This window comes from Vulpes vulpes, chromosome 15 (genome assembly GCF_048418805.1).
Source record: "Vulpes vulpes isolate BD-2025 chromosome 15, VulVul3, whole genome shotgun sequence".
In the NCBI taxonomy this organism is placed as follows: Eukaryota; Metazoa; Chordata; class Mammalia; order Carnivora; family Canidae; genus Vulpes; species Vulpes vulpes.
In genome coordinates this window covers 89,963,406-89,988,696 of record NC_132794.1, presented here as the reverse complement: position 1 = coordinate 89,988,696, position 25,291 = coordinate 89,963,406, and the positions used below count along the sequence as shown (strand labels likewise).

At 38.6% G+C, this 25,291-nt stretch overlaps 1 protein-coding gene and 1 long non-coding RNA gene across 3 annotated transcripts in view; one reads left to right on the top strand and one right to left on the bottom strand.

Moving 5' to 3' along the window:
• Nucleotides 1–24,178, bottom strand: part of ENTPD7 (ectonucleoside triphosphate diphosphohydrolase 7) — a 41,070-nt gene extending 16,892 nt beyond the window's left edge. The window contains exons 1-7 of one of the 2 annotated variants that reach the window (XM_025991851.2): nucleotides 23,740–24,178; nucleotides 23,389–23,491; nucleotides 22,162–22,344; nucleotides 8,739–8,944; nucleotides 8,337–8,487; nucleotides 4,079–4,182; nucleotides 1,940–1,996 (exon numbers count right to left, since the gene is read on the bottom strand). In XM_025991851.2, the coding sequence (XP_025847636.1) occupies nucleotides 1,940–1,996; nucleotides 4,079–4,182; nucleotides 8,337–8,487; nucleotides 8,739–8,944; nucleotides 22,162–22,344; nucleotides 23,389–23,396 (709 nt within the window). In that variant the 5' untranslated portion in view covers nucleotides 23,397–23,491; nucleotides 23,740–24,178. The remainder of the gene's footprint in view (nucleotides 1–1,939; nucleotides 1,997–4,078; nucleotides 4,183–8,336; nucleotides 8,488–8,738; nucleotides 8,945–22,161; nucleotides 22,345–23,388; nucleotides 23,492–23,739) is intronic. The other variant, XM_072739752.1, reaches the window with a different exon arrangement.
• LOC140595713 (uncharacterized) lies at nucleotides 24,118–24,997 on the top strand. The gene is made up of 2 exons (XR_011997533.1): nucleotides 24,118–24,256; nucleotides 24,552–24,997. It is a non-coding gene; the product is annotated as an uncharacterized lncRNA (long non-coding RNA).
• Nucleotides 24,998–25,291: the final 294 nt, after the last annotated feature.

Here is a 25,291-nt window from a genome sequence, read left to right as displayed (position 1 = left end):
ATATTAAGCAATCTTATAATTTTAAATATGAACTGGAACTATCACTATGAAATATGATTTATTTTTCTCTTTCTAAAAATACATATTTTCTAGCTCTATTCACTGAAAGGGCCTAGAGGCAAGGATAATCCAGGAACAATGAGCACCCCTGGCATCCAGAGTCTCTAAATGCCATTTTCCAGTAAAAGAAATCAGGGCTCCTTAAAAAATGGCTGATGCTAAGTCTAAGGTAGAAAACATACAAGATGAACATGGAATACTTTAGTGTGCCAAAAAGCAAGGGAAATATAAAAGATTATTGGGATGTTAAAATGTATAGGAGTCAACCTAAGGGTGCTCCTACTGGCCACTGATGGTATAATTTGAGCACTAAAAAGAACAGTGATATAATGGTCCTGTATAAAAATCCAAGCTGTTAAATGCAGAAGAGCTGAAGGAATTTGAAAAATCACCATTTTGCAACCTCTAATGAAAATGGATCTAAGAAAATATCACAACTGGCTACTATAACCATTAATTGAAAAGTGGCTGGGGAATTTTTATAATAGATTAGATCAGGCTAACAATACCTGAATCCTGAATACCTGACCAGTCTTAACATGACTAAAAGTGGGACAACCAGACATTATAAAACTTTTGATGTAATGTAGTAAGAAACACTTAGCACCAATCTTTACTTATGATTTACTCTTGTCAAAAGAATTGAATCTGTGTCTAATCAAATTTCTATATCTAATCTCCAATTTATAAGACATAAGGAGGAATGAGAAGCATGTTGAAGACCTCACAAAAGTGCAGTCAACCAAATCAAGAATGTGTCAAAATTATTCTATCAAGTGACCTAGTTTTTTATTTTTTAATGAACAATTTGAGGAAAAGAGGTGGGAGGGGGTAAGTTAATTGTTTTAGATTAAGAAACTGATCAGTCAAACATAACTTGTGATCCTCATTCGGATTCTAATTTTAACAAGACAACTGCAAATAAATATTCTTGAGATATAAGGTAAGTCTCTACCTGGGTAGATGGATATTACATGATATTAGAAATTGTTAACTTTAAGTTTAAAAATGCCATTGCAGGGCAACCCGGGTGGCTCAGCAGTTTAGCACTGCCTTGGGCCCAGGGCATGATCCTGGAGACCTGGGATCGAGTTCCATGTCAGGCTCCCTGCATGGAGCCTGCTTCTCCCTCTGCCTATGTCTCTGCCTCTCTCTCTCACTCTCTCTCTCTCTCTCTCATGAATAAATAAATAAAATCTTAAAAAAAAAAAATAGAAAAATAAAAATGCCATTGCAGATATATCATTGGTTTTGAAACTCCTCATTGGTGAGAAACTCCTTCATGAAGTACATGAAGATAAAATGATATGTTGGATTTTCTTTTAAAAATCCAGTAAGAGGGGTGGTTCAGTTGGTTAAGCATTTGACTCTTGGTTTCAGCTCAGGTCATGATCTCATGGGTCCTGAGATCATGGGGTTGGGGTCCATGCTTAGCAGGAAGTCTACTTGAGATTCTCTCCCTCTGCCCCTCTCCCCACTTTCACTCTCTAGCTCTCACTCTCTCTCTCTCTCTCTAAAAATGAATAAATAAATCTTTTTAAAAAATCCAACAGGAAAAAAACCTGTGTTGTATGGAATGTGGGGCCACAAAACTAGCCAACCACTAATCAGTGTTGAGTCTGGGTAATGGGTTCATGAAGATTCATTTTATTCTTTACTTCTGTAAACGTTTGCAACTTTCCATATTAAGAAGCTAAAAAGAAATAAAAGAAGGCAAATTAGGACTAGAAAATGAAATATCTTAATAGAGTTTTTTTAAATGAAAGAAGAAAGAATGACTCAAACAACTCAAACAACTCAAATGTAGTACTTAGGTTCTACTGTTGGGTTACAACATAAACCTTCAGTGCTTAGAACTGTCGTAAAATGCATTACTTACCATCCTCATGGTCGAATCTTCCCAAAACAAAGTTGATTCCAATCCATGCGTAAACTCCTAAGTAATAAACATAAAAGTCCTCATTTAATTCTCTATTGCTAAATCATGTCTACACCTCTTTCCAGGGCCACTCTTTTCCTCCTTTTCTTAGAAAAAGGTGATGAGAGCATTTAATTCCACACACTCAATGTATGAATTGAAAGTATCTTATGATGCTTTTCCCTTTAAAATGATTTGCATTGTCTAAATTTCCTACAAGTGATTAGGGATTAATGTGTAAAAACACATGGTAAAAAATATGAATCTTGAAGTTCTGGTTCTGGGCAAGATAGAATAAGCACACTCCATCCTGTCTGTCCACTGAAAAGAAGTGTAAACTTTGAATGGGCCATATGGAGCAAATCTGTGAAATGTCTGAAAGGAAATAATAACGGGCATACTGAGACAGAGATCAGAAGTTAAAGGACCACCAAACCAGTAGTGAGTTTCCCATTTTCCCCCTAGATTTTGCCTAGCCTAGACTCAAAAGCAGCTTGAAACACAAAAGGACATACAGGTGTAGAGAGAAAGAACTTCAAGACCTTGCTTTCTGGTCCAAGGAACATTAAAAGGGGCTCTAAAGGCTCAGAAAGAATGGAGGAAAATCCCTTAGGTTATTTCCCCTTTATTTTGTTCTCTGCCACCCCAGGCAATCCTTCAGGGGTAGAGGTAGAAGTTGGACAAGGTACCTAAAACTCTGAAGGGCTCACAGCCAACCTACACATAAACGGATCTCACTCTAAACAATATACCAAAGGTTCTAAGAACTGAACTACTGGCTAGACAACCCATTTGTATGGGCTATGCCCAGTTCTAGATTGGTCACTGGATAACACACAAATGGAGCAAATCCAAATAGCAGTGCCAAGACTTTGAAAACTGAAGCCTATAATAGAATCTTTATAGCCAACAGAAGGCAAGTCAGAACTTGAGGCATGAACCTAACCAGGTCAACTCCCTGCTAAAACAATCAATCAATATTCTCCTTATTTTTGAAAAAAGACCCAGAGTCTCATAATGTAACATTCAAAATGTCCAGGATACAATATAAAATTACTTAGCATAAAAAGAACTAGGAAAATCTCAACTCATAAGGGAAAGGACCAGATGTCAGAATTATCAGAGATATTAAAGCAGCTATATAATCAAGAAATAAGAGCAGTCTTAGCATGAATTAAAAGATAGGCAGTCTCAGCAAAGAAAGAGAATATAAAAAAGAACCAAATGTAAATTTTAGGACTGAAAAATGCAATACTGAAATTGAAAAGGGTAAATCCTTTCCCTTATGTGAACTGCAACTAGAATACACAGGTTTTTCTTTTTCAAGAAATGGAAACATAATTTGTCATACAGGCCACATTTGGGCCACAGGAGAACACATTCAACTCCACCCCCAAACTTCAAACCCAATAGTAGTACAAGCTTTTAGGTAAGCATCAGTCCTGCACAGTAAATGCAACAAACGGAGAGGCTGTAACAAAAGAAAAGTAAGTAATGATCATCCTGATCATCCCCTAAAACTAGTTTCCCCCTTATCTAATAATTTGCTTTACATTTGAATTTGGCAAACTCAGTAGAACTCAGAGAAATATGTATGTTTTCAAAACTCCAATTAGCTAACCAAATATCCATTTGGAATAATCACTAAATACTAATACATTCTTATAAACATAGTACTTAGCACAAAATTACAAACAAATATATACATGACTTTTAGAAGCAGCATTCTTTTTTCCATTTTTTTAAATTTAAATTCAATTAACATAGAGAGTATTATTGGTTTCAGAGGTAGAGTTTAGTGATCCATCAGTCTTATGTAACACCCAGTGCTCATAACATCACGTGCTCTCCTTAATGTCCATCACCCAGTTACCCCATCCCCCTACCTCCTTCCCTCTAGAAGCAGCATTCTAAAACAGATACCATTGCAGAATATGTAAATAATCAAAACAAAACAAAACAAAAAACTATACAGCAGAATGAAGAAAATTATTGGAAGAAAAACAAAAATCAAATATAGAAAGTAATCCTAACCCCCACCAGAGAGACTATGCCACGGTTGGCTGGAGCTGAAAGAGTACATCCCTCAAGGCCCAGTACCTTCCTGCTTCCCAGAGATCACTTCTGCCTGAGATTGGGAAAAGAGGAAGTCAAACTCCAGCGGTAAATCTCTCACTAGATCAGCCAAGATGGCCAACTGCTTTCTGCAAGAAAAAACAAAAACCATAAAAGTTAATCATTAAACACTCTTCTCACAATTAGCTTCAACTTGACCTTCTACTCAGACTTGTTACCACTCACTGCTCACATAGCCCATCCACCAAGTTGAGTCCTGCTTCTTTTGGTAGCTCTTTTGATTTCAAAGGTTTAAATTGCATTCAAGGTACATCCTCCTACATAAAAGGTAATATGGTACTAGTAATAATTTTCCTTTATATAATTTTACCATTCAAATAGTGCTAAAGGATGAGACTATGGTTCTGTGCCTCTCACAGGCTGAATATGTTTAAGTGGCAGGAAGCATGGTTTCATAATTACATGATCCCTAGCTGCTGTGAACAGAAGCTGTTCGACTGAGGAACACAATCTCATCCTCAGCTCTTACTCAACACAGAAACAAGGCCTCACGTTACCACATGACGAGCACTGTTAGGTACACAAGTTTTTAATAATCCTTTACACAAGTCAACAATGAACATTTTGAGGGCTGGGGTTTTTTTCTTTATAAAAATATTTTTTGAAAAACCCAGATCAGGATCAAAATCTAAAGGTTGTAACAATTTGGGACAAAGTTTGAGTCTTAGTATCCAGGGTTGTTTTCTCCTCTAAAGTTTTGTGTTACAGTGCTGTTAAAGAAAAGCAAAGTCACAAAGCTAGAAGTAATAATATGAATTTAGAGAAAATGGTTAAAAATAAGAGCAATTATCTTGGATTTTTAAAATTATTCATTACAAAAATATTACATTGGCTCACATAGTTGTTGGCACAACTTAGTAGAGAATGTTAACACTTAAACGTGAAGAATATATTTAAAGTAATAGTTTCCCAATATACTATCAAATATGGTTTCCAAAAAAGATCACTGTTATATGTTTTAAATTCTTACAGTAAGAATTTTACATGTGGAATGAGAGGGACTGTTTTGCCCTCCCTATGGGTATGTTTCAAGAAGAGGGCTTGCTGGTATTGGTGATGATACAGGAGAATAGGTGTCAACATACACTGCTGCTTGGAATATAAATTACTCGTATGACTTTCTAAGATCAACCCAGGACTATGTATCCAAATTTTTAATGTCTTTAACCTTTGACCAGCTATTACACTTTTAGAAATTTATTTCAAGGAAATTGTCAGATAAGAATACAAAAAGAAGAGAACACTGCAGCATTATTTATAACAATGAAAAAGTGAAAATAACCTAAATGCATATCATTAGGTATTGGTTAAATAATCTGTGGTGTACCCATACCATGGGATACTAGACAGATGTTAAAAGACATGAGGTCGATTTATATCCATACATATTGACGTGAAAAGATGTCTGATATATTTTGAGTTCTAAAAGGTTCTAAACAACACACATATGATCCCAATTCATATTAAATAATAAAAAAAATTCTTCATGTATGCGCAGAATAGAACTTTTGTTCTCTAAAATTCAATTATTGTTTATTTAAAAAAAACTTAAAAAAAAAACTTCAGTGGCAAAATGTTGGTAATTGTTGAAGCTGAGTGGTAAGAAAATAAGGTTTCATTATGCTGTTCTATTTTTTTTTTTTTGAGGTTTGAAATTTCCCCATAACAAAAGTTTTTCTTTTCTTTTCTTTTTTTTCTTTTAAAGATTTTATTTATTCATTCATGAGAGATACAGAGAGAGGCAGAGACATAGGCAGAGGGAAAAGCAGGCCCCTGGCAGGGAGCCCAATGTGGAACTTGATCCCAGAACTCTGGGATCACACCCTGAGCCAAAGGCAGACACTCAACCACTAAGCCACCCAGGCATCCCGAAAGTTTTTCTTTTCTCTTAAATATCAGCTTTACTATCTTTGTAATTTTTAAGGATAGTTCCATTATAAAATGAAAATGGGGTAAAACAAATTGCTAGTTCAGGCTTTGGCAAAGAAAGAAAACCTAGTGCTAACATATTTCAAAATATAGTCCAGGTGATTTGAACCCATTCTGAATATTGCTCACAAATGCTAATAAATTAGTAAAGCATTAATTTTACAAAACAGGTTCTTACAGTGGTGGTTACATTTATGTCAACAACTACGGCTGCCTCAAGAGGTAGCAATGATTTCATAGATCCAGGCATTATTAGAGGAGATTATCAGAAGACAAGTTAAAAGGCAAGCTCTTGGGCAGCCCCGGTGGCACAGCGGTTTAGCGCCGCCTGCAGCCCGGGGTGTGATCCTGGAGACCTGGGATCAAGGCCCACGTCGGGCTCCCTGCATGGAGCCTGCTTCTCCCTCTGCCTGTGTTTCTGCCTTTCTCTCTCTGTCTCTCATGAATAAATAAATAAAATCTTAAAAAAAAAAAAAGGGGGGGGGGGATCCCTGGGTGGCACAGCGGTTTAGCGCCTGCCTTTGGCCCAGGGCGCGATCCTGGAGACCCGGGATTGAATCCCACGTCGGGCTCCTGGTGCATGGAGTCTGCTTCTCCCTCTGCCTGTGTCTCTGCCTCTCTCTCTCTCTCTCTGTGTGTGACTATCATAAATAAATAAAAATTTAAAAAAAGAAACTTTAAAAAAAAAAAGCAAGATCTTCACCAATCCTTAAGATAAATAAATATTAATATTCAGAGCTTCCATGCAGACAGTGAACATCTTAGACAAATGGAATAGAGCTACATAGTGGGTTTTGTCTGGATGGAAACTTTTTTGACAGAGTCAGTGCTGAGTGGCATCAGGAGATGAGACAATCCTCTTTTGCTCCAGACCCACAAAATGTGGCCAAACCATCACCTTCCTTGTTAGCTCTGCCTTTTTGACTTCTGAATCAGCTTTTTCTCTGGCCATCCTCCTCCTTCCTTGGTGTTCACTGCAGATCACTCACAGACCTGAGTGTCACCCATATCTTGCCAGGATTTCTAAATTTTGAACTATGTGAATAATACTTATGTCAAAACCAAAAATCCTAAATTGCATGCATAGTATGGTTACAACTTTGTAGAACTACATATAGATGTACAGAGAGAAGGGAATGTGATGAAATGAAACATTTTGATGGGGTAGTAGGAATACAAGTTTCTGTTTTTGTTTTTTACTTTTAATATTTCCTTTAATGCAGCTATAATATTTTAAAATTTGTTTTTAAAAATAAAAACGAAACAAAAATTTTTAAAGGCCAAGATTTATGGAAAAATAAGGAGCTAAAAGGTCTCTCATTTTCACAAATGGCTATACAAAATAATCTCCTTCTCAACAGTAAACCAGATAGTAAACCAGCAACCTCATATCTAAACAGCAGGAAAGAAGTCCACTGAAAGAACTGTGGGCCAATGTTATGTTATCTGGCACATCTAGCATAAGCAGCATGAACCCCTACATGCATGACTGAGGTTTTTATTGTTGCTGGCCAAGAATACAAAATAAAACTTTCTGGAAAAGGGAACTGTTATTCACCAAGAAAAAATATTTAAGCTAATAAAAAATACCTGATGCTTATGGGATTTGAACATTGCAGATGGATGATTTCTAAGGTTAAGGGAGTTTACTCCCACCCCATGACCATAATAAATGTGGAAGGGTCAGGGAGGTATTGAAGGGGTCTGACCTAAGTATAGCCACTACCCCTTTCTCCTCCTCCTCTTCTTCCAGAGAAGCAAGAGGGATCAGGTGGCAACATACTGGATTACACTACCAAGGTCTGGTGGAAAAGATTTGACTGGCTGGGGTTGAAAAAACTGGTCTAGAGCAATGGAGACTGAGCTTTGCAAGCAGCACCAACTATCACCAGGGAGCCAGGCAGTCAGAGCCCTTCCTATTAGCATCCAGGTACCTAGTCAGGTGAACCTCCTACGACCCTTCTGTAACTATGCTCCCCATCTAGTGATCCAAAATTATCAACATTGCCATTGCTTCTCCATCAAAACTGAGGATCATTACAGCCACTCATACAGATATCAATCCTAGAGAAGCAACTGACATGAAGCTTTGAACAAAGGATTATGAAGTAATTACATGCAGGGGTGGCTCTGCTCTATTTTGAGCAAGAAGTCTTTTAGTGTATCTGCCTACTCTGTGTGGTATACCCACATCCCATCTTCAGACCAGGGAGCTACAGAGAACAATGCATAGAATCAGGCTTGCAACTCTTGTGCCACCCATTTTCCTGTGTTTTTAGACCCTGCATCTCACCTCTCAGGGAGAAGCCTCATGCCTGCTGTGCATAGGATGTAAAGGGGTGTCTCCTTGTGCTTCTTCACAGGCACATGAGCAGCAGCAAAGCTCAGCAGAGGACGAAGGTAATCACTGGCATGTTCTGGGGTGTCTGACATTGCAGAGATTCCTTAAGTAAGGAAAAGTACTTTAAAAAACAGATCACACTGACTCAGAAGTCTGATACTCCATAAAGTTCTGCTTAAGGTCCTAAACAGTTATTTATGAGAATGGGAGCAGCAATGAATGAGATATCCTTCCTGTGATCCAGAATCCCAAGGAAAAAAGAGTAGCTTTCTTTCTCCCTCTTTTCTTCTCTCCTCTCTCATGCCTGTAATCAGATAAAAAGAGACTGCCAACAAAATATATTCTGATTAGTACCTGGCTTGATTTTTTTAACCACTGGTTGGCTGTTGCGGTCTCTCATCTGTTTGATGTCCAGCAAATCATGGGGGTTGCCATTATGTCTTGGCCAGAAATAAACAAAAATCCGGGAGCCACTGCTGCCACAGTCCACAACAAGTCCATAATTCAGAGTTGGGTCTTCAGTGTCAGTTGCTTCAAGCTCCCCTACTCGAGCCAAATACCTAAGTCAGACAGAAAGAGAAACTGGTATCAAGTATCTGGGTCCACAAAAGATACTACTGCTTTAGTTCATTTGTTCATGAGTCTTCATTAATTGGCTACATGTGCCAGCCACATGGAACCACACATTTTAAGGAATGAAACAACACTGACCATAGTTACTGATGTATATACATATGAAGCAACAACTGATTTGCTTGCCTGGAGGCCACTGAAATCAGAAAACTAAAAGATTACTCCAGGTTTGGGTGCAGTTCTGAAACTGGCTGGAGTACCAAATCTCTTACCAACTTTAAAGAGCTTCTAGGCCTGAGTAAATAACTGGTTTTTGTTGTTATAAGCTGCTAAGATACAAGGCAGTTTGTTATGCACAAGAGTCAACTAAATGAATCCTAATGATTTCTCTTCTATCTATCCTTTCTGTATATAAACAACGAATACTCTAGAATGATTATCAGTTATATGTATTTCTAGATGGTAAAAATTTATGGGGCTTTTTGCTTTGTACTTTTTATTGCTAGACTTGCATTAATAAAAAATGTATTTCATAAATGCAATAATTATGCTTCTCTATAATCTTTTAAACTATTTTGTGGTCATAAAAAGAATGTTTATAAAATATGTATAAATAATAACAGTAAGGGACGCCTGGGTGGCTCAGCAGTTAAGCGCCTGCCTTAGGCTCAGGGCCTAATCCTGAGTCCCATATTGGGCTCCCCAAGGGGGAGCCTGTTCCCTCTCTGCTTGTGTCTCTGCCTCTCTCTCTGTGTCTCTTATGAATAAATAAATAAAATAAAAATAATTTATTTTAAAAAATAAATTCAATTAGCCAACCTATAATACATAGATGTAGTGTTCAATAGTTTATCAGTTGCTTTTAATACCCAGTGCTCTGTTACATCTCCTGCCCTCCTTAATGCCCACCAGGCAATTATTCCATCCCCCCCCCATGACTGTTCCTCATCTGTAAAATAAGAATCTTGAGTCTCTACCCTCAGAGAGACAACAGAAGCTAGGTAATTAGCACAGTGCTGTGCTGCCACTGCTCTTACTGTTATGTGATCATTACTGGGAGAGCAAATAGTAGGAGACTCTATGGATTAGAAAAGAAAGCTAAGAGTTGTTAAAATGCTCCTGAGCCATGAGGCTTTATAAACATTGAAGTTCACTCAGAACCTGAGGGTGTGAAAAGTATAAACATTGCTGACTCCTCTTCAGTATATGCTGAAGTGAGCACATGCTGACTCCTCTTCAAAGGCTTCATTCACTTGAAGAGGAGCTCAAGCTTTTAGCTTATTACTTAGAAAAAGAGCTCTTTCTCAGTGCTAAGAATACATTAATAAAATGTCTGCATGACAGACAGATTAAAATGTTGTCCTGTAAACTGTTTTAAATTTAAGTATTACTGTAAGTTGAACTAATACTTGAATAAATGTTCTGAAAGGAATGCTGTGAATTTTTTCAAGTATCACAGCTAAACTCCCTTCCTTATATCAGCCCTAGTCACCCAACACTGTATTTAGAGCTAATCCCTAGATCCCCTAGACCATTACACAGAACTCTTCAGTAACAGGTTTTGTGAAGCCTGAAGCTAATGCCATTAGGGAAAGAGGGGGTGGTGGATTTCTTTAACCATTGAATCTTTCTTTTTTGAAGAAAGATTCAATGTTACAAATATGAAAGGGGCCCACAAATGTTTGGGGCCTTGAAGTGCAGGTATCATTAGCTCTGCAGGAAATCTACCTCTGATCAGACAATAAGCCACATGTCCTACCCCTCAGGACAATCTAGCCCATGTTTACTGGTGATTTCACAGTGGTATGTGACCATAAAGTTCCCTACTTTAGACAGAAAAAAGCAAACTTGATGAATAGAGGAGCTGTAAAAACAGTTTGGAAATATAAAAAAGAAGAGCTAAGTACCTTTCCTATTCCACAATGCTAAGTGAGAGAAGAACATATATTTGAACTCCAATCGAATGCTGTAAATTATTACATAGAATAGAGTCACGTAGAACTTTTTTCTGGATCCAACATGAGAGTGAGTTATGGGAAATGAAGCAGGTGGTAAAAATCTGTTACACTCTAGTAAGTTCACAGTCCCGAAGACTGTTCCACCACATACTAACCCATTCTAATCAAATGACTGGGCTGAACTGTCTTATAATCCACAAGTCAACTCATATAAAAGCTCACTGCTACCACATGAAAGGTAGGAAGACATCTGGGTTCAAGTTACAGAACTCCTGCAAATACTGACCTCATAGGATGCCATACATAAAAAGTAGGCAAGAAAAACCATCTCTTGCCCAAAATGACTTCATTTCTCATCATAGCAATCTTTCTACTTCACATATCTTTCTCTGCTTTCCCTCTCTAAAGACCTTCCCCTCTACTTTTCTCACTAGATTCCAGATCCCATTCCCTCCTGCTTAATGAATAACTTTTCTCCAGTACATTAGTTCTCAAACTTTTGGGTTTCAGTATCCCTTTACATTCTTAAAAATTATTGATTCCAAAAGAGCTTTTGTATATGAGGGTTACATCTATTTATATTTACAATGTTAGAAAACAAAAATTGTTATTTATTAATTTAGATATAACAATAAACCCATTACACACTGCCTATGTCTCTGCTTCTCTATGTCTCTCATGAATAAATAAAATTTTAAAAAAAAAGAAAGAAAGGAATATTTTAACAGCCCATTTAGATCACTGTGCATATTCTTCTTTCATACTACCCTAAAACTCAACAAGTGAACTTTTTTAAAGGTTAGTTGCAATGTGAAATCTAAAATCCAGGCACCTTGGTGGCTCAGTGGGTTAAATGTCTGCCTTTGGCTGGGGTCATGATCTCAGTCAGGTTCCTGGGATAAAGTTCCACTGCTGAGCAGGGAGCCTGCTTCTCCCTCTCCCTCTGCCCTGTGTTTGTGTTTTCTCTCATGTTTTTTCAAACAAATAAATAAAATCTTTAAAAAAAAATCCTATCTAAAAGAGTATCCTTTCATACTCTGTATCGTTAACCATCAGTCTATTTTGCACTTTGAATGGCTTTTATCCCTGCATAATTTTGTAACATCCCATACTGGAAAATACTGGTTTACTGAGATTTGCAAATCTTCCTAACAGGAACACATTTCATTTCATTCTACAATATTTAAAAAAAAGACCCACCCACACATTCATAGTATCACTACCAATATTATCAAAAAAGTCTTTTAAGTATTGAGAAGCTAGCAAACTCATAGTGGAAGATACAAATTTTCCAAGCTGCTATTTTCAGTTGAAACTTCACATTTTATCATTGACAATAAACACTGACAGTTGTCTTCCTTAGAGTAACAGGCTTTTACTTCATTCATATTCAAGAATATATCTACAAAATACCCAAGTCTGAAAACTATAGTTTTTCTGGCATTCTTTTTTTTTTTTTAAAGATTTTATTTTTTTATTCATGAGAGATACACACACACACAGAGAAAGAGAGAGAGAGAAAGAGAGGCAGAGACACAAGCAGAGGGAGAAGCAGGCTCCATGCAGAGAGCCCAAGGTGGGACTTGATCCCAGGTCTCCAGGATCATGCCCTGGGCGCAGGCGCTAAACCGCTGAGCCACCCAGGAATCCCATCTGGCAGTCATTCTTTCAAGTAAAAACAATATTCCATGATAAAAGCAGCTCATAACCCAAACAACTGCCTAAGGGCTTTTGCTCAAGACAACTTCAGGGTGCAACAGAAGTGCATATTTCCAATTTTGTCACACAGAAAATGAAAACAATATTCTTAAATGGAACTGGAATTCTTTTTCACATTACAACTATGTGACAGTGATGACTACAACTACTAATAGTATAATTTGGTGCCTCCATCTTGACTTGTGCTAAGGTACCTACAGTTTTACCTACCCATTGCTTTGCATCACTAGTATAAATGCCAATTCAGTGTAAAGGGCAAAGAAACATCACAATAGCCAAGAAGTAGAAGCAACTTAAATATCCACAGGAAGATGAATAAACAAAATGTAGTGTATACATAAAATGGAATATCATTCAGTCTTAAAAGAGAAGAAAACTTTGTTATTTGCTACAGCATGGGTGAACCTTGATATCATGCTAAATAAGCCAGTCACAAAAAGACAAGTACTACCTGGTTCCACTTATATGAGAGATATAAAGCTGCCATATTCATCAAAACAGAAAATAGGACAGTGGTTACAGGGGTTGGCTTGGAGAGAAAAAAGGGGGGAGTGTTGTGCAATGGTTATAGAGTTCAGATTTGGAAGATGAAAACGTTCTGGAGGTTGGTCGAATAACAATGTGAATATAGTTAACGCTACTGAATTGTATACTTAAAAGTGGTTGAGATGGCAAATTTTATGTATTTATACATACATATATATATATATATATATATATATATATATATATATATTCTTAGCAATTAAAAAAGGAGTGATTAACATCTTAGTAGTATTATGAAAACAGTTTTGGCCTCATCTTGACTCTATAGACCCCATGAAAGGGCCTCAGGAACTCCTAAGTGTCAGTAAACACTTGGACAACTGCTGCTCTAATGTGACCTTCTTTTTTTCTGGAACATCCGTCTGCTTCTCTACCTATTCCTCCCCCTTCCCTTCTTTGACATGGCTTCCAGTCCTTAAGAACCCTCCACTCAACAATACTGACTCTTGTGATATTCACAATGATTTTTTTAAGATTTTACTTATTCATTCAAGAGAGACAGACACAAAGAGAGAGGCAGAGACAAAGGCAGAGGGAGAAGCAGACTCCTACCAGGGAGCCCAATGTGGGACTTGATCCTGGACCCCGAGATCATGCCCTGAGCCAAAGACAGATGCTCAACTGCTGAGTCATTCAGGTGTCCCTATATTCACAATGATTTTAGAAAGGCCTCTTCCTTATGTTTTAAAATGTGGAGTGCCATTATTCCCTTTAAGCAGTTTGTTTATATTCCAGTATAAGCCCCTAAGATTTCCTGCATATTTGTTTGTTCCACTTCTGCACTTAAGACTATCGTTTCTCAAGCACAAACACCTTATCTGCTATCTTCTAACGTCACAGTGTTCCTCATATTTCTCTGATATGTATCAACCAATAATGACTGGTTTGGTCCTAAAGCTCATAATATAGAGCTGTGCATTTGTTAACTCCTCTATGTGTTTGTTAGCTATCTAGCTATACATACTCAAAACTAATTGATCTCCTTCTCAGAAAGCTCCAATGGAGCTTTTCAAAAAGTATCCTGTCATCCTCCCAGGCTCCTGTCAAGATAAGCAACTCTAATTTGGGTGCAACTCAACTTTGCTTTCTCTTCTCTTAGAGGCCTCCATGTGTGCATTGACAAAAAAATGTCAACTGACCTTTGAACACAAGGGAGAAAACTAGCACCAGACAGCATTTATGTTACACTTCCCACTTGAGCCTTTGCTCAATGGTTGCAGAAGTCTCTGTTTTTCTCATCATGCATACAAATGAGTAAATGAAGAACAATTTTTCCCTTTGGGAAATAACAGTATCACCTCTTTCTGAAACTTTGACCTCTTATGATCTAATCAAGCTTCTTACACTTTGCAAACATCTGAAGGTCTTCCTCTGTCTAAATTTCTGACATGAGTGGATCAATGGTCCTCTCTTGGATGTTTTCATTTGTGATCTGCAGTCCTGGCCTTAGCTATCATGATCAATTACTTGCATTGCTGGACTCTTCTGCTTTGCTGACATTATGCTACATTAATCCCTAAAGAGAACCTAAAATCCAAGAGAAAAGTTCCAAAGGCTTTGGTATCCCTTACATCCATTTTCCCAGGAGAGATCTGATTCACTATCACACATATTTAACCTCCTACATACATACACAGTTTCTAATTGAGAAACCTGATTTCCCTCTAATCACTGCTGGGTCAATGAAAAGAAAGTTACTCACATATACATCACCCAAGGTAAAAGTGGAAGACAGCAGCTTTCACTGCCATTATTCTGAAAATATTAACAGCATTAGGGCAGTAACTGACCAAACCATTACCGAGCTTACAAAATCAACACTAATTATACCACTTCTACAGTTCAAACAGAACTCAGCCACATGTCAAAAGTCCATTAAAGTGGCTCCCAACAGTATGGAACGACTAGCTTTTTGCTGAATGTCATCATACTCTCAACTCCATTCAAGGCTCAGAACCAAATATAATGACATTATAGGAAAGGTAGCTGTGTATGACTGATGATGGTAATACATGCCCAGGAAAGCATCTTGAAGGTTATTGCTTAACTCCTAACAAGATTAATCAAAGCAGTCAGGAACATTTATAATTTAAAGGTCTGCTTATAAATACTATAAATAGCACTAAAGGATAAGTAACTGAATAAATGAATAAATGTCAATAAATGCAAGAAAATGCTTTCAATTTCACCAGGAAAAAAAATCTCTGAATTGTTCTATTATACACAAAAAGCTGTAATTTCATCTGCATATCTTAAAGTTTATCATTTTATCCTAACCAAAAGTACTGTCTCTTTTCCACTTGCTTTAAACAGAACTGAAACTCCTAAGGAAGCCCAGTACTGAGCCCACTGCTGATGCAAAACTTTTCATTCACACTTGTACCCAGATGGTAAACAAACATGAAGGCACCACCTTTCTTTTGGCAGAGGGAAGGAGAGGGATTTTTTTTAAAGATTTTATTTATTTATTTATTTATTTATTTGAGACAGAGAGTGTGTGAGAAAGCGAGCATTAGCAGGGGAGAGGGGGAGACAGAGAGAGGGAGAAGTAGACTCCCCACTGAGCAGGTAACCCCACGTGGGCTCAATTCCAGGATCCTGGGATCATGACCTGAGCTGAAGGTAGCTGCTTAACCAACCAAGCCAATCCAAGGCACCCCAAGAGAGAATCTTAAGCAGGCTCCACACCCATTGCAGAGCCTGATACAGGGCTCAATCTCACAACCCTGAGATCATGACCTGAGCCAAAATCAAGAATCAGATGCTTAAATGACTGAGCCACCCCGGTGCCCCGGCACTACCTTTCAATAGCTACCAAAAAAATTCTTCAGAACGATTGTCAACCAGAAAAAAATTTCCTCTTTAATGAAGACCATAGTGAGGCTACAAAAAGGTAATCCTAAACATTAAGGTTAAGAAGAAATGGACTGAATATATAGAGCATTTAAATAAGAACCGTCTACCATTTGTCTTACACTATATATGTGTGCTCAAAGTGCCCCTATATTAAAAATTATAGGGACGCCTGGGTGGCTTAGTGGTTGAGCAATCTGCCTTCAGTTCAGGGCATGATCCCAGGTCCTGGGATCGAGTCTTGCATTGGGCTCCTTGCATGGAGTCTGCTTCTCCTCCCTCTGCCTATGTCTCTGCCTCTCTCTGTGTCTCTCATGAATAAATAAATAAATAAAATCTTTAAAAAAAATTAATAAATTTTAACAATTTACCTAGCATCCAGGGCTAAAACTTTCCAACAGAACTTTCTGTTATAATTGAAATATTTCCCATCTATCCAATGGCATGTGGCCAGTGGGCTGCTGAAATGTGACCAGTACAAGTAAGGAACTGAATTTATTTTCTTTTAATTAATTTAAATTTAAATAGCCATTGTGACAAGTGGCTACCCTGTTAGATACCACAATGTAGACAATAGTATTTGTTGAAATAAGTGAATAGATGATGAATAAATACATGTAAAATATGTATTAAGTCTGATTAAATTATTGGAGCATTACTTATGTGGCACATGCCAGAAAAATAGTTGGTTAAAACACACATCTAAGAAAAATTCTTAAAAATAGCTTTGCTATGCATGTAGGGGTAGAGTGTATCTGGGAAACCTCTGTACTTCTGCTCAATTTAGCTACTCTAAAAAATTAAGTCTAAAAAAAAAAGGGACACCTGGGTGGCTCAGTGGTTGAGCGTCTGCCTTTGGCTCAGGTCCTGATCCCGGGGTCCTGCGGGTCTCGCATCCAGATCCTCGCAGGGAGCCTGCTTCTCCCTCTTCCTGTGTCTCTGCCTCTCTCTCTGTGTCTCTCATGAATAAATAAATACATTCTTAAAGAAAAAAATTAAGTCTATTAAAAACAGCTTTGGATTCTATCCTTACTGATACCCCATCACTCTCTAAATCTATTTCTTAAATTCTATTTCTGATGCAAACCTCCTGCTTTCTCCTTCCTAAAGTAAGGTAAGTACATGTTCATAACAAACAAACAAATACAACAACTCTTCAGTTTTGAAACTACTACCACCATGCAGGCTTCTAAAATCCTGCATCATGTCACCTCAGAAGAGATATGCTAAGTTCCACTAATGGCTGAAAAAATTCAAATATTTTTTCCAATATATGGTATTTATATGATATAATTTCATCATGCAAACTAGAACAATTTAAGTTGGAATAATATGACTATATTATATGTATATAATACAAAAAATCACAACCATTAGCATTTGTCCTTTTTATAAGCTATTTAACTAAAGTGTTTCCATCAATTCCTAATTATTTGCTTAATCATCTTATCATCAACTAGTGCTCACCAGTGTTTAAGCAATAGCAGCAGCCAGGAAAAAAAAATTCTGGAAGGAAAAATTCAAATGCAGATAATACTGACCATTATCTTCAGTGGTTAGCTACAGAGCAGAAAATGGAATTAGAGAACAGAAAAATCAAGATTATTTCAAATAATAAGACTAATAACCTCCATGTCACTCTAGGCAGTTCTAGATACTTTTCTCTTTTAATTCAAATGACAAAACTACAAGGCGGGCATTTGTACCTCTACTTTATACATAAAGAAAATGAGATTCCAGAATAAAAGACCTGCCCAAGATCACCCAACTATTAAATGATGGGCTGTCTAGCTCTAAAATCAATCATTTTACCCCTATACCATAATACCTCCTCCCCAAATAAGTATAACTGAACCTTAGAGCAATGTTCTCAACTTAGGCTGCATATTAGAATCATCTTTAGAAGAGGTTCAATTATTTGCATTTTTTTTAAAGGCCTCCAAATGATTCAGATACACAAAAGTTGAAAACCAGTATTTTAAGGTCATCATTAATAAACTTATTAGACTTGCAATAAAAGTTTTAACAAAATGTGTAGAGCTATTTAATACTACAGAAATGGCCTGTGGAAATTTTGAGTGATTAAGTTCACTTTTAACAAATTTCCTCTCTCCCGCCTCACTGTCAAGATGCCAGCATATTATTTATTGACTATTATCATCGGTGTGCCCACATTAATGACCAGCATAGGCTTCTTACTACCATCATCTAATTTGCTGTTTATCTGCTGTGTTCTAAGAGAAAACCAAGCTAATTAATAGTGTATAACATAAAAGCAAATAGGTTCTATGCAAAAGCCTATCTTATCAGTAAAGTACATGAGCTTTTAGTTCATGAACTTAGTGATGTCAACCTTAGTTACTCATGGACCTCTTCTGATTAATTTCTGACTCTTAACTTTGTTCCTGATTGTTGACTATGTACAGTTCTGGATTCTACATAGTTATATATAAGTTTTTATCTCATTGGGAAAGAATTCTTCCTTCATATCTGCCTTACTAACCAGATTATAAACTCCATGAGTTCAGGAGCCACGTTTTATTCATCTTTGTACTTTAGAATCTACAACAGTGTCAAGCACACAGCAAGTTCTCAATGAAAGTTTGCTTCTGAAATGACTCACAGGGGCTGCCATTAGTGAAATGTAATGATATAGTAATTTGTGGCAATATGCACACAACCTTTCATTAAAGAATAGGAGCTCTAGGCTATATAGCTGCTGATGGCTGGACCAGAGCATCACAAGTTGTCAAGACTTTGGTAAGGTAACCACACAGCCACAGTGTGCCACTTAGCTCTGCAGCCAACTTGTTGCAATTAATCTAACTTAAGTATTTATCTGATCTGACCACTTGGGGTATAGCAGTAGACAAGAACTATCAGATCACTCTACCTCTCACATATCCTTCAAATGCATTTACTTCTCTCCATTGTCCTCTCCATTGTCATTGCTTCCACCCAAATTCAGGCGACCATCATATCTCTATTGGAGTATTCCAATCCATCTCCCTCCTTTCATGTTTATTCCCCTCCAATTCATTCTCTACAATGCCAACAAAGTGAGCTTTCTTTAAAAAGCAATTCCAATCATAATCATTCTTCAAAGCCTTTCCTCTGCCCTTAAGATAATACCTACCCCCACCCCCTCAAATGACTTAATGGGCTCAGCCTGACTTACCTTTCCAGCCACACAGCTCACCACTTACTCCCTAACAGTCTTTACTCTAGCCATATTAACCTACATAGAATTTCATAATTAGATCATGCTGTCTTCCAGTGGAAAATTGTGCTCAGGTGTGTCAAGAAAATCTCAATAAGCATTCAAAAACCTTCAAATTATGGACTTAATTCCCTGAAGCTAACAGGCTGCTTATTTATGGCCAATTGTTGACAACTATATTCATCTAAACAAATGTTCCTTCCTAAGAAAAGAAAGAAAGAAAGAAAGAAAGAAAGAAAGAAAGAAAGAAAGAAAGAAAGAAAGAAAGAAAGAAAGATAGATAGATAGATAGATACAAATGAATAGTGGTGCTGCAGGAGAGGAAAGGTTGGAAATACAAACTTCTTGAGAAAAGGTATCAAATTTTCCATGTCCTGGTGCTCAATAATATGCAGCACATAGTGGTTGCTCAATAAATGCTTGCTGAATGAATGAACGAATAATCAAAGTGAAGTGGAAATGAGAAAATCTGGGGCAGAACAACCCAGAAATATAAGGGAAGTGGTCATGTGTCCCAATTGTGACCAGAAAAGACTGAAGAAAAGGGCTACTGGAGATTTCCAGGAAGGACCCTCTTCATTCTTACACAAGAGCATAAAAGGCCTCTTTCTCTCCTGCAGGAGATTAATGTGGATGCAGGTAGCCCTAGTTGCTACTGGCTGCTATATTGCAACCTCTCAGTAAGGTGACACTGTACAAAACAGAGACAGAGATTCTCATCCTGATAGCCAATGTTGAACTTAATGGTCCCTTTACACCTGGACTTCTGGTTATGTGAGCCAGTAACTTTATTATTTAAGTCACTTTGACCATCGCTTGCAGCCCAAAGCCTCCTGATACTGTCTGAAGAAGCAACAAGGAGAAAGTCACTATATGACATCATTTTATTCTGTAGCCTAATCAGAAATTAACCTCAAAAAACAATAGCAAAATGAATCACTCTAATAAAAGAATACAGATCGTCTATGCAACTAGTAAGGCATTAAAACTACATTAAATAAATCAGATATATTTTCTGTAAAAAAAAAAAAAAGGTATTCAACTCTCACTGGATGGAATTAATAGATTAGACTTTATAGAAGAAATTACTAATGCACTGGAAGGCACAGCAATATAAAATATCCAGAAAGAAACACAGAAAGAAAAAAAAAGACTGGAAAAAAATGAATAAGTTGTGAGAAAACTTTACGTGAGTTTAATATATATGTGACTGGAGACACTGAAGGAGAAGTAAAAGAAGATAAAAATATTTGAAGAAATAATGGTAAAAAATTTTCTGAATTTGATTAAAAAGTATAAATCCATAGATTCAAGAATCAACAAATCACAAGCAAAAGACTCATGAAGAAACCATACCAAGGCACATTATAATCAAATTGCTTAAAACCAGTGTAAAGTGAAAGGCAGCCAGAGGAAAGACACATGCTATATAGAGAAGATTTAAAAATTACAGCAGACTTCGCCTCAGCAAAAATGCAATTCAGAAGACAGTGAAGCATCATTTCTAGAGTACTAGAAGAAAAAAAAAATCAACCTAGAGCTCCATACGCAATGAATTATTTTCAAAGGAAAGCAAAATGACGTTTTTGGTCATTAAAGTTGAAAGAATTCACCAACCACAAACTCACACTACCAGAAATGTTAAAGGAAGTCCTTTAGGCAAAATGAACATTATACCAATTGGAAATCTGAACTATAGTACAAAGGAATGAAAAGGCCCAGAAATGGTAAATATACCAAACTTTCTTATTTTTTAAATCTCTTTGAAAGACAATTAAATGTTTAAAGCAAAAATAACAACTATATATGGTGGAGTTTATATATAAGTAGAAGGAAAACATATAATAACAATAGTCCAAAGGCCCAGGGAAAGAGGTAAAAAGGCACACAGGAAGAGGAATTATATTACTTAAAGGTAGACTATGATCAGTTAAAGATGTATACTATAAACCTTAAACCCTAAAGCAACCACTAAAAAAAGAAAGAGAAAAAATTTTAAAACCCAGAGTTATATCTACTAAGCCAACAAAAGAGATGAAATGGAATATTAAAAATGTACTCAACTCAGGATCCCTGGGTGGCGCAGCAGTTTGGCGCCTGCCTTTGGCCCAGGGCACGATCCTGGAGACCCGGGATCGAATCCCATGTCAGACTCCCGGTGCATGGAGCCTGCTTCTGTCTCTGCCTCTCTCTCTCTCTCTCTCTCTCTGTGTGACTATCATAAATAAATAAAAGTTTAAAAAAAAAAATGTACTCAATTCAAAGGAGGGGAGAGAAAGAGGAAAAGCAAACAATGAACAGATGTGACAAGCAAAAAACAAATAGCAAGACAGATTTAAAACCAAGCATAATCAATAATCACATGAAATGTAAATGGCCTGAACACTTCAAATTAAAGGCAGACATCATCAGACTGGATAAAAAGCAGTTAATTATAAAAGGACTGGATAGATATAAAAAATAAAGACATAAAGGCTAAAATTATAAGGATAAGAAAACATCTATAATGATAACACTAATCAAAAGAAAGCTGAAGAAAATATATTAATATCAGACTAGATTTCAGAGCAAAGAATGAAGGATAAAAAGTGTCATTTAATAATGATAAAATGGTTAATTCATCAAGAATACATAACAATGCTAAACATTTATGCATCCAATAAATCAGCCTACCAAACAAGAATATAAAAAGATGGCTTTCATGGTTAAAATGCACCAACAGCATTCCTAAATCAAAAGTGAACATTGCCAAAATAGGGCTTAAGATCTTTATGTAATAAGTGGCTTGCAATTTTACTAATAAAAGTGCAGTATTCCTTAAAAGGGTCAAAGGTAGTAGTGTGTTAAATGTCAAAATATTTATGACTTAAATGCCAAGTCTGATCAAAGTGATCTAAAGCTTACTCACCTTTCATATTGCCTATCTCGTGGTAATGAAGCACCCCAATGTCGAAAGTCCATTATTAACATAAGTAATAGGAGACAGGATACGAAGAAGAGTCCTAGGAATGCCACCCGCTGACGGGGAAATGGGCTTACTGTTGGCACAGTGAAGTACCAGGAGGCTGGGCAGAGGTAGGAAAAACTGATCCTGAAATGAGACAAACATTATTAGTAAGAAAAATCTCTACAGATTAGTTATTTTAGTCCCAAATTTTAGAAAAGAACCTATATGGTTCATGAAAATAAATCAGAAAAGCCTTATCTGCTCTTTTCCCAATGTCTGCCCTTTGGGGTGTAACTCAAAGAATTAATCTCAGTTTACGAAAAGATCACCAGTCTCCCTAGTCAACCTCATATCATTGAAGAATCAGAGCAACTACAACATTCCCACCAGGAATGATGTCAAAAAACTGGATATTGAGAGTATTTATTCAACTAATTAAAAAAATATATTTTAGTAGGTACTATATGCACCTGGTAAGAAAAAAAAAAGTTTAAAAGGACATATAGTAGACAATGAGTCTTTTGCCTTAACCCACCATTTCCCATTCAAAGGCAACCACTGGTACCCAGTTTCTACATATTTACCCAGGGATATTCTGTTGACACAAACATAAATGTATACCATATATGACAACATACATGTGCTTATGTCCATTCCTCTGGTTTTATACAGTACCTACTGTTTTGCATCTCTCCCCACTTACTCTATTTGACAACTGTTCATTTGGTACCTGTAGAGTCACATTAATCTTTTCTGAAAGTTTCAGACCATCACAATGTATAGATACACATATTCAACTATGAAGTTCACTTTCCATATTAATTCAAAAGCACCTCAGCCTATTTTCAAAATTCATTTAAAAAAAAAAAATCTTTGTTCAACCTCCTCGAAAAGCAGGTAGCTTCACTCAAATGGAAATCTGAAAAGAACATTACATTTTAGCACTTTTCCAATCTGAGCAGGCACTCACTCCACCACCCTGGGGTTATGAGCCAGAAACTATAGTTCTGTCTGCCTTCCGGGCGGGGGGGGGGATGTCACTTAGATTGTCTTTGCATCCATTCGACAAAGCTGCAAAGTCCAGAAGCAGCACCAGGGCAAACCTCACTTGTCAAAACCTCCCGGGGCTCCTCCACCTACCTCACCCCCAACTGAGCCCCTAGCTGAGGAGAAAATGTGCAGCCTTACCTAGCCATGGGATCCCTTCAGTGGTCTCAGTGCCTGTCACCTCCTTTTCTTTTTGCCCTGAGAAACTGGTCTCCTGGTCTCAGGCATCTCCTAAGTCTGCAGCCTGTTAAGAGTTCGTGGGGTTTCAGGCTTCCCTCCAGCAGTGCCCCCAGGAGACCTGCGAGGGAAGGCCAGGGCGCCCACCCACTCCAGAAGTGAGCGCTCTCGCTCCCAGGGCCCGGCTGACGCTGAGCCAGCTCGGCGGGAGCCGGGCGTCCTCGAGGCACTGGCGCTCCCAGGTGGCGGGGTGGGGGTTCCCGCTTCCCCTCCCCGCCTTTCCCAGTCCCGCGGCCCTCCTGCGCTCGCACTCACAGGTCCAGCGGCCCGCAGGCTCCCTCCGCAACGTTCTGGGCGTCCAGAGCGGTTCCCCGCCGCCTCTAGCCTAGCCGGAAAAAGGCCCGGGCGGGCGGCGGCGCCACGTCCCCAAGGAAACCACAGGGAGCCAATGACTGACAGGAGGCCCGCAGAGAGGGGCCCGCCCTCCGCCCCGCCCGGGCCGCCGGCGAACTAGCGCCGTCGGCCTCACGTCCGTTCTCCAGAGCGACCAATCCCCAACAGCGCTCGGCCTCTAATGCCCGCCCCGGGACCGCGAACGCGTCCAATCCGGAAGGGCGTCGTGCCGTAGCTCCGCCCTCACGGGCCGGCAGGGGCGCTCAGGTGAGCGGAGCCAGAGAGCCTGCGCCCGCTGCCCGGATGGCGGCGCGGCCTCTCCGCGGGTGTCTCCGCCGGCTGCTGAGCTACTCTGCCGCTTCCAGGACTAAGCCCCGGTGGGTGGGTCTTGGAGTGGCCGCGGAGAAGTGCGTCTCTTGCCCACGACCTGTCGGAGGAGGTACTGTGTCCAGCAGCCCTGATTGCCAGAGTCAAACCTTCCCTGGAGCCTCCCAGACTTATTACGCCCCGGCTTCCTTGTCCTGTTAGAGAAACATAAATGGGGGACGGTATGTTTATGCCGAAGCGCTTGTATCTATCTATTCGTTCAGCATTCGTTGATTGACTTGCCTACGGTGTGCCGCCCTGAGCCGCTGTGTCCCTGCCCTCCCGGACCTTACAGTAATACATACAAAGGTAATGTTTCCGTAATGATTTTCTTCGTTGCTTACACCAGCCGTTTCTCTCATTGCCAGGAGGGAGCCATTTGGACAGGATAAAGTCCAGATCCTTACGAACGTGGCGTATTCGTGGCGGTCCAGGACCCGCCCTTGCAGCATCTTCTGCTGCTCCTGATCTCCCTCGCTAGGCTTCAACAGCGCACGTCTGTGTTTTCTGTACTCTTAGGCTTTGTTCATCCCGCCTCCTCTACCCTTCCATCTGCCTTGAATATCCTTCCTGGCCTCTTAACCAGGCCAACTCATTCATACTCATTCCTTACCACTTAGCTTAAAGGTCAGCTCCCCTAAAAACCTTACATGATGGGATCCCTGGGTGGCTCGGCGGCGGGCGCGATCCTGGAGTCCCGCGTCGGGCTCCCGGCATGGAGCCTGCTTCTCCCTCTGCTTGTGTCTCTGTCTCTCTATCATGAATAAATAAATAAATAAATCTTAAAAAAACAAAAACCTTATTTGACCTACAACCCCGTCATGTGTGCCTATTCTTTCACTTACCATATTGAATTACAATTTATGTGTTTGTCTGTCCCAGTCGACAGGAGGGCAGGGACTATCTGCCTCCACTGTCTGGCACATACAGTGCAGCTACTATATGGTAAATAAGTGAATGAATGTGGAAATAAATGAAGAACACCCAAATGAGATCAAAAGAGGCTCTCTGTTACACCTGCTACAGTCAACCACTGTAGTCAACCACTTACATCTGGCAGAGACCTAAAGACTGTCAGGGGAGTGGGAAAGCTTAACTTTGGTGGGGG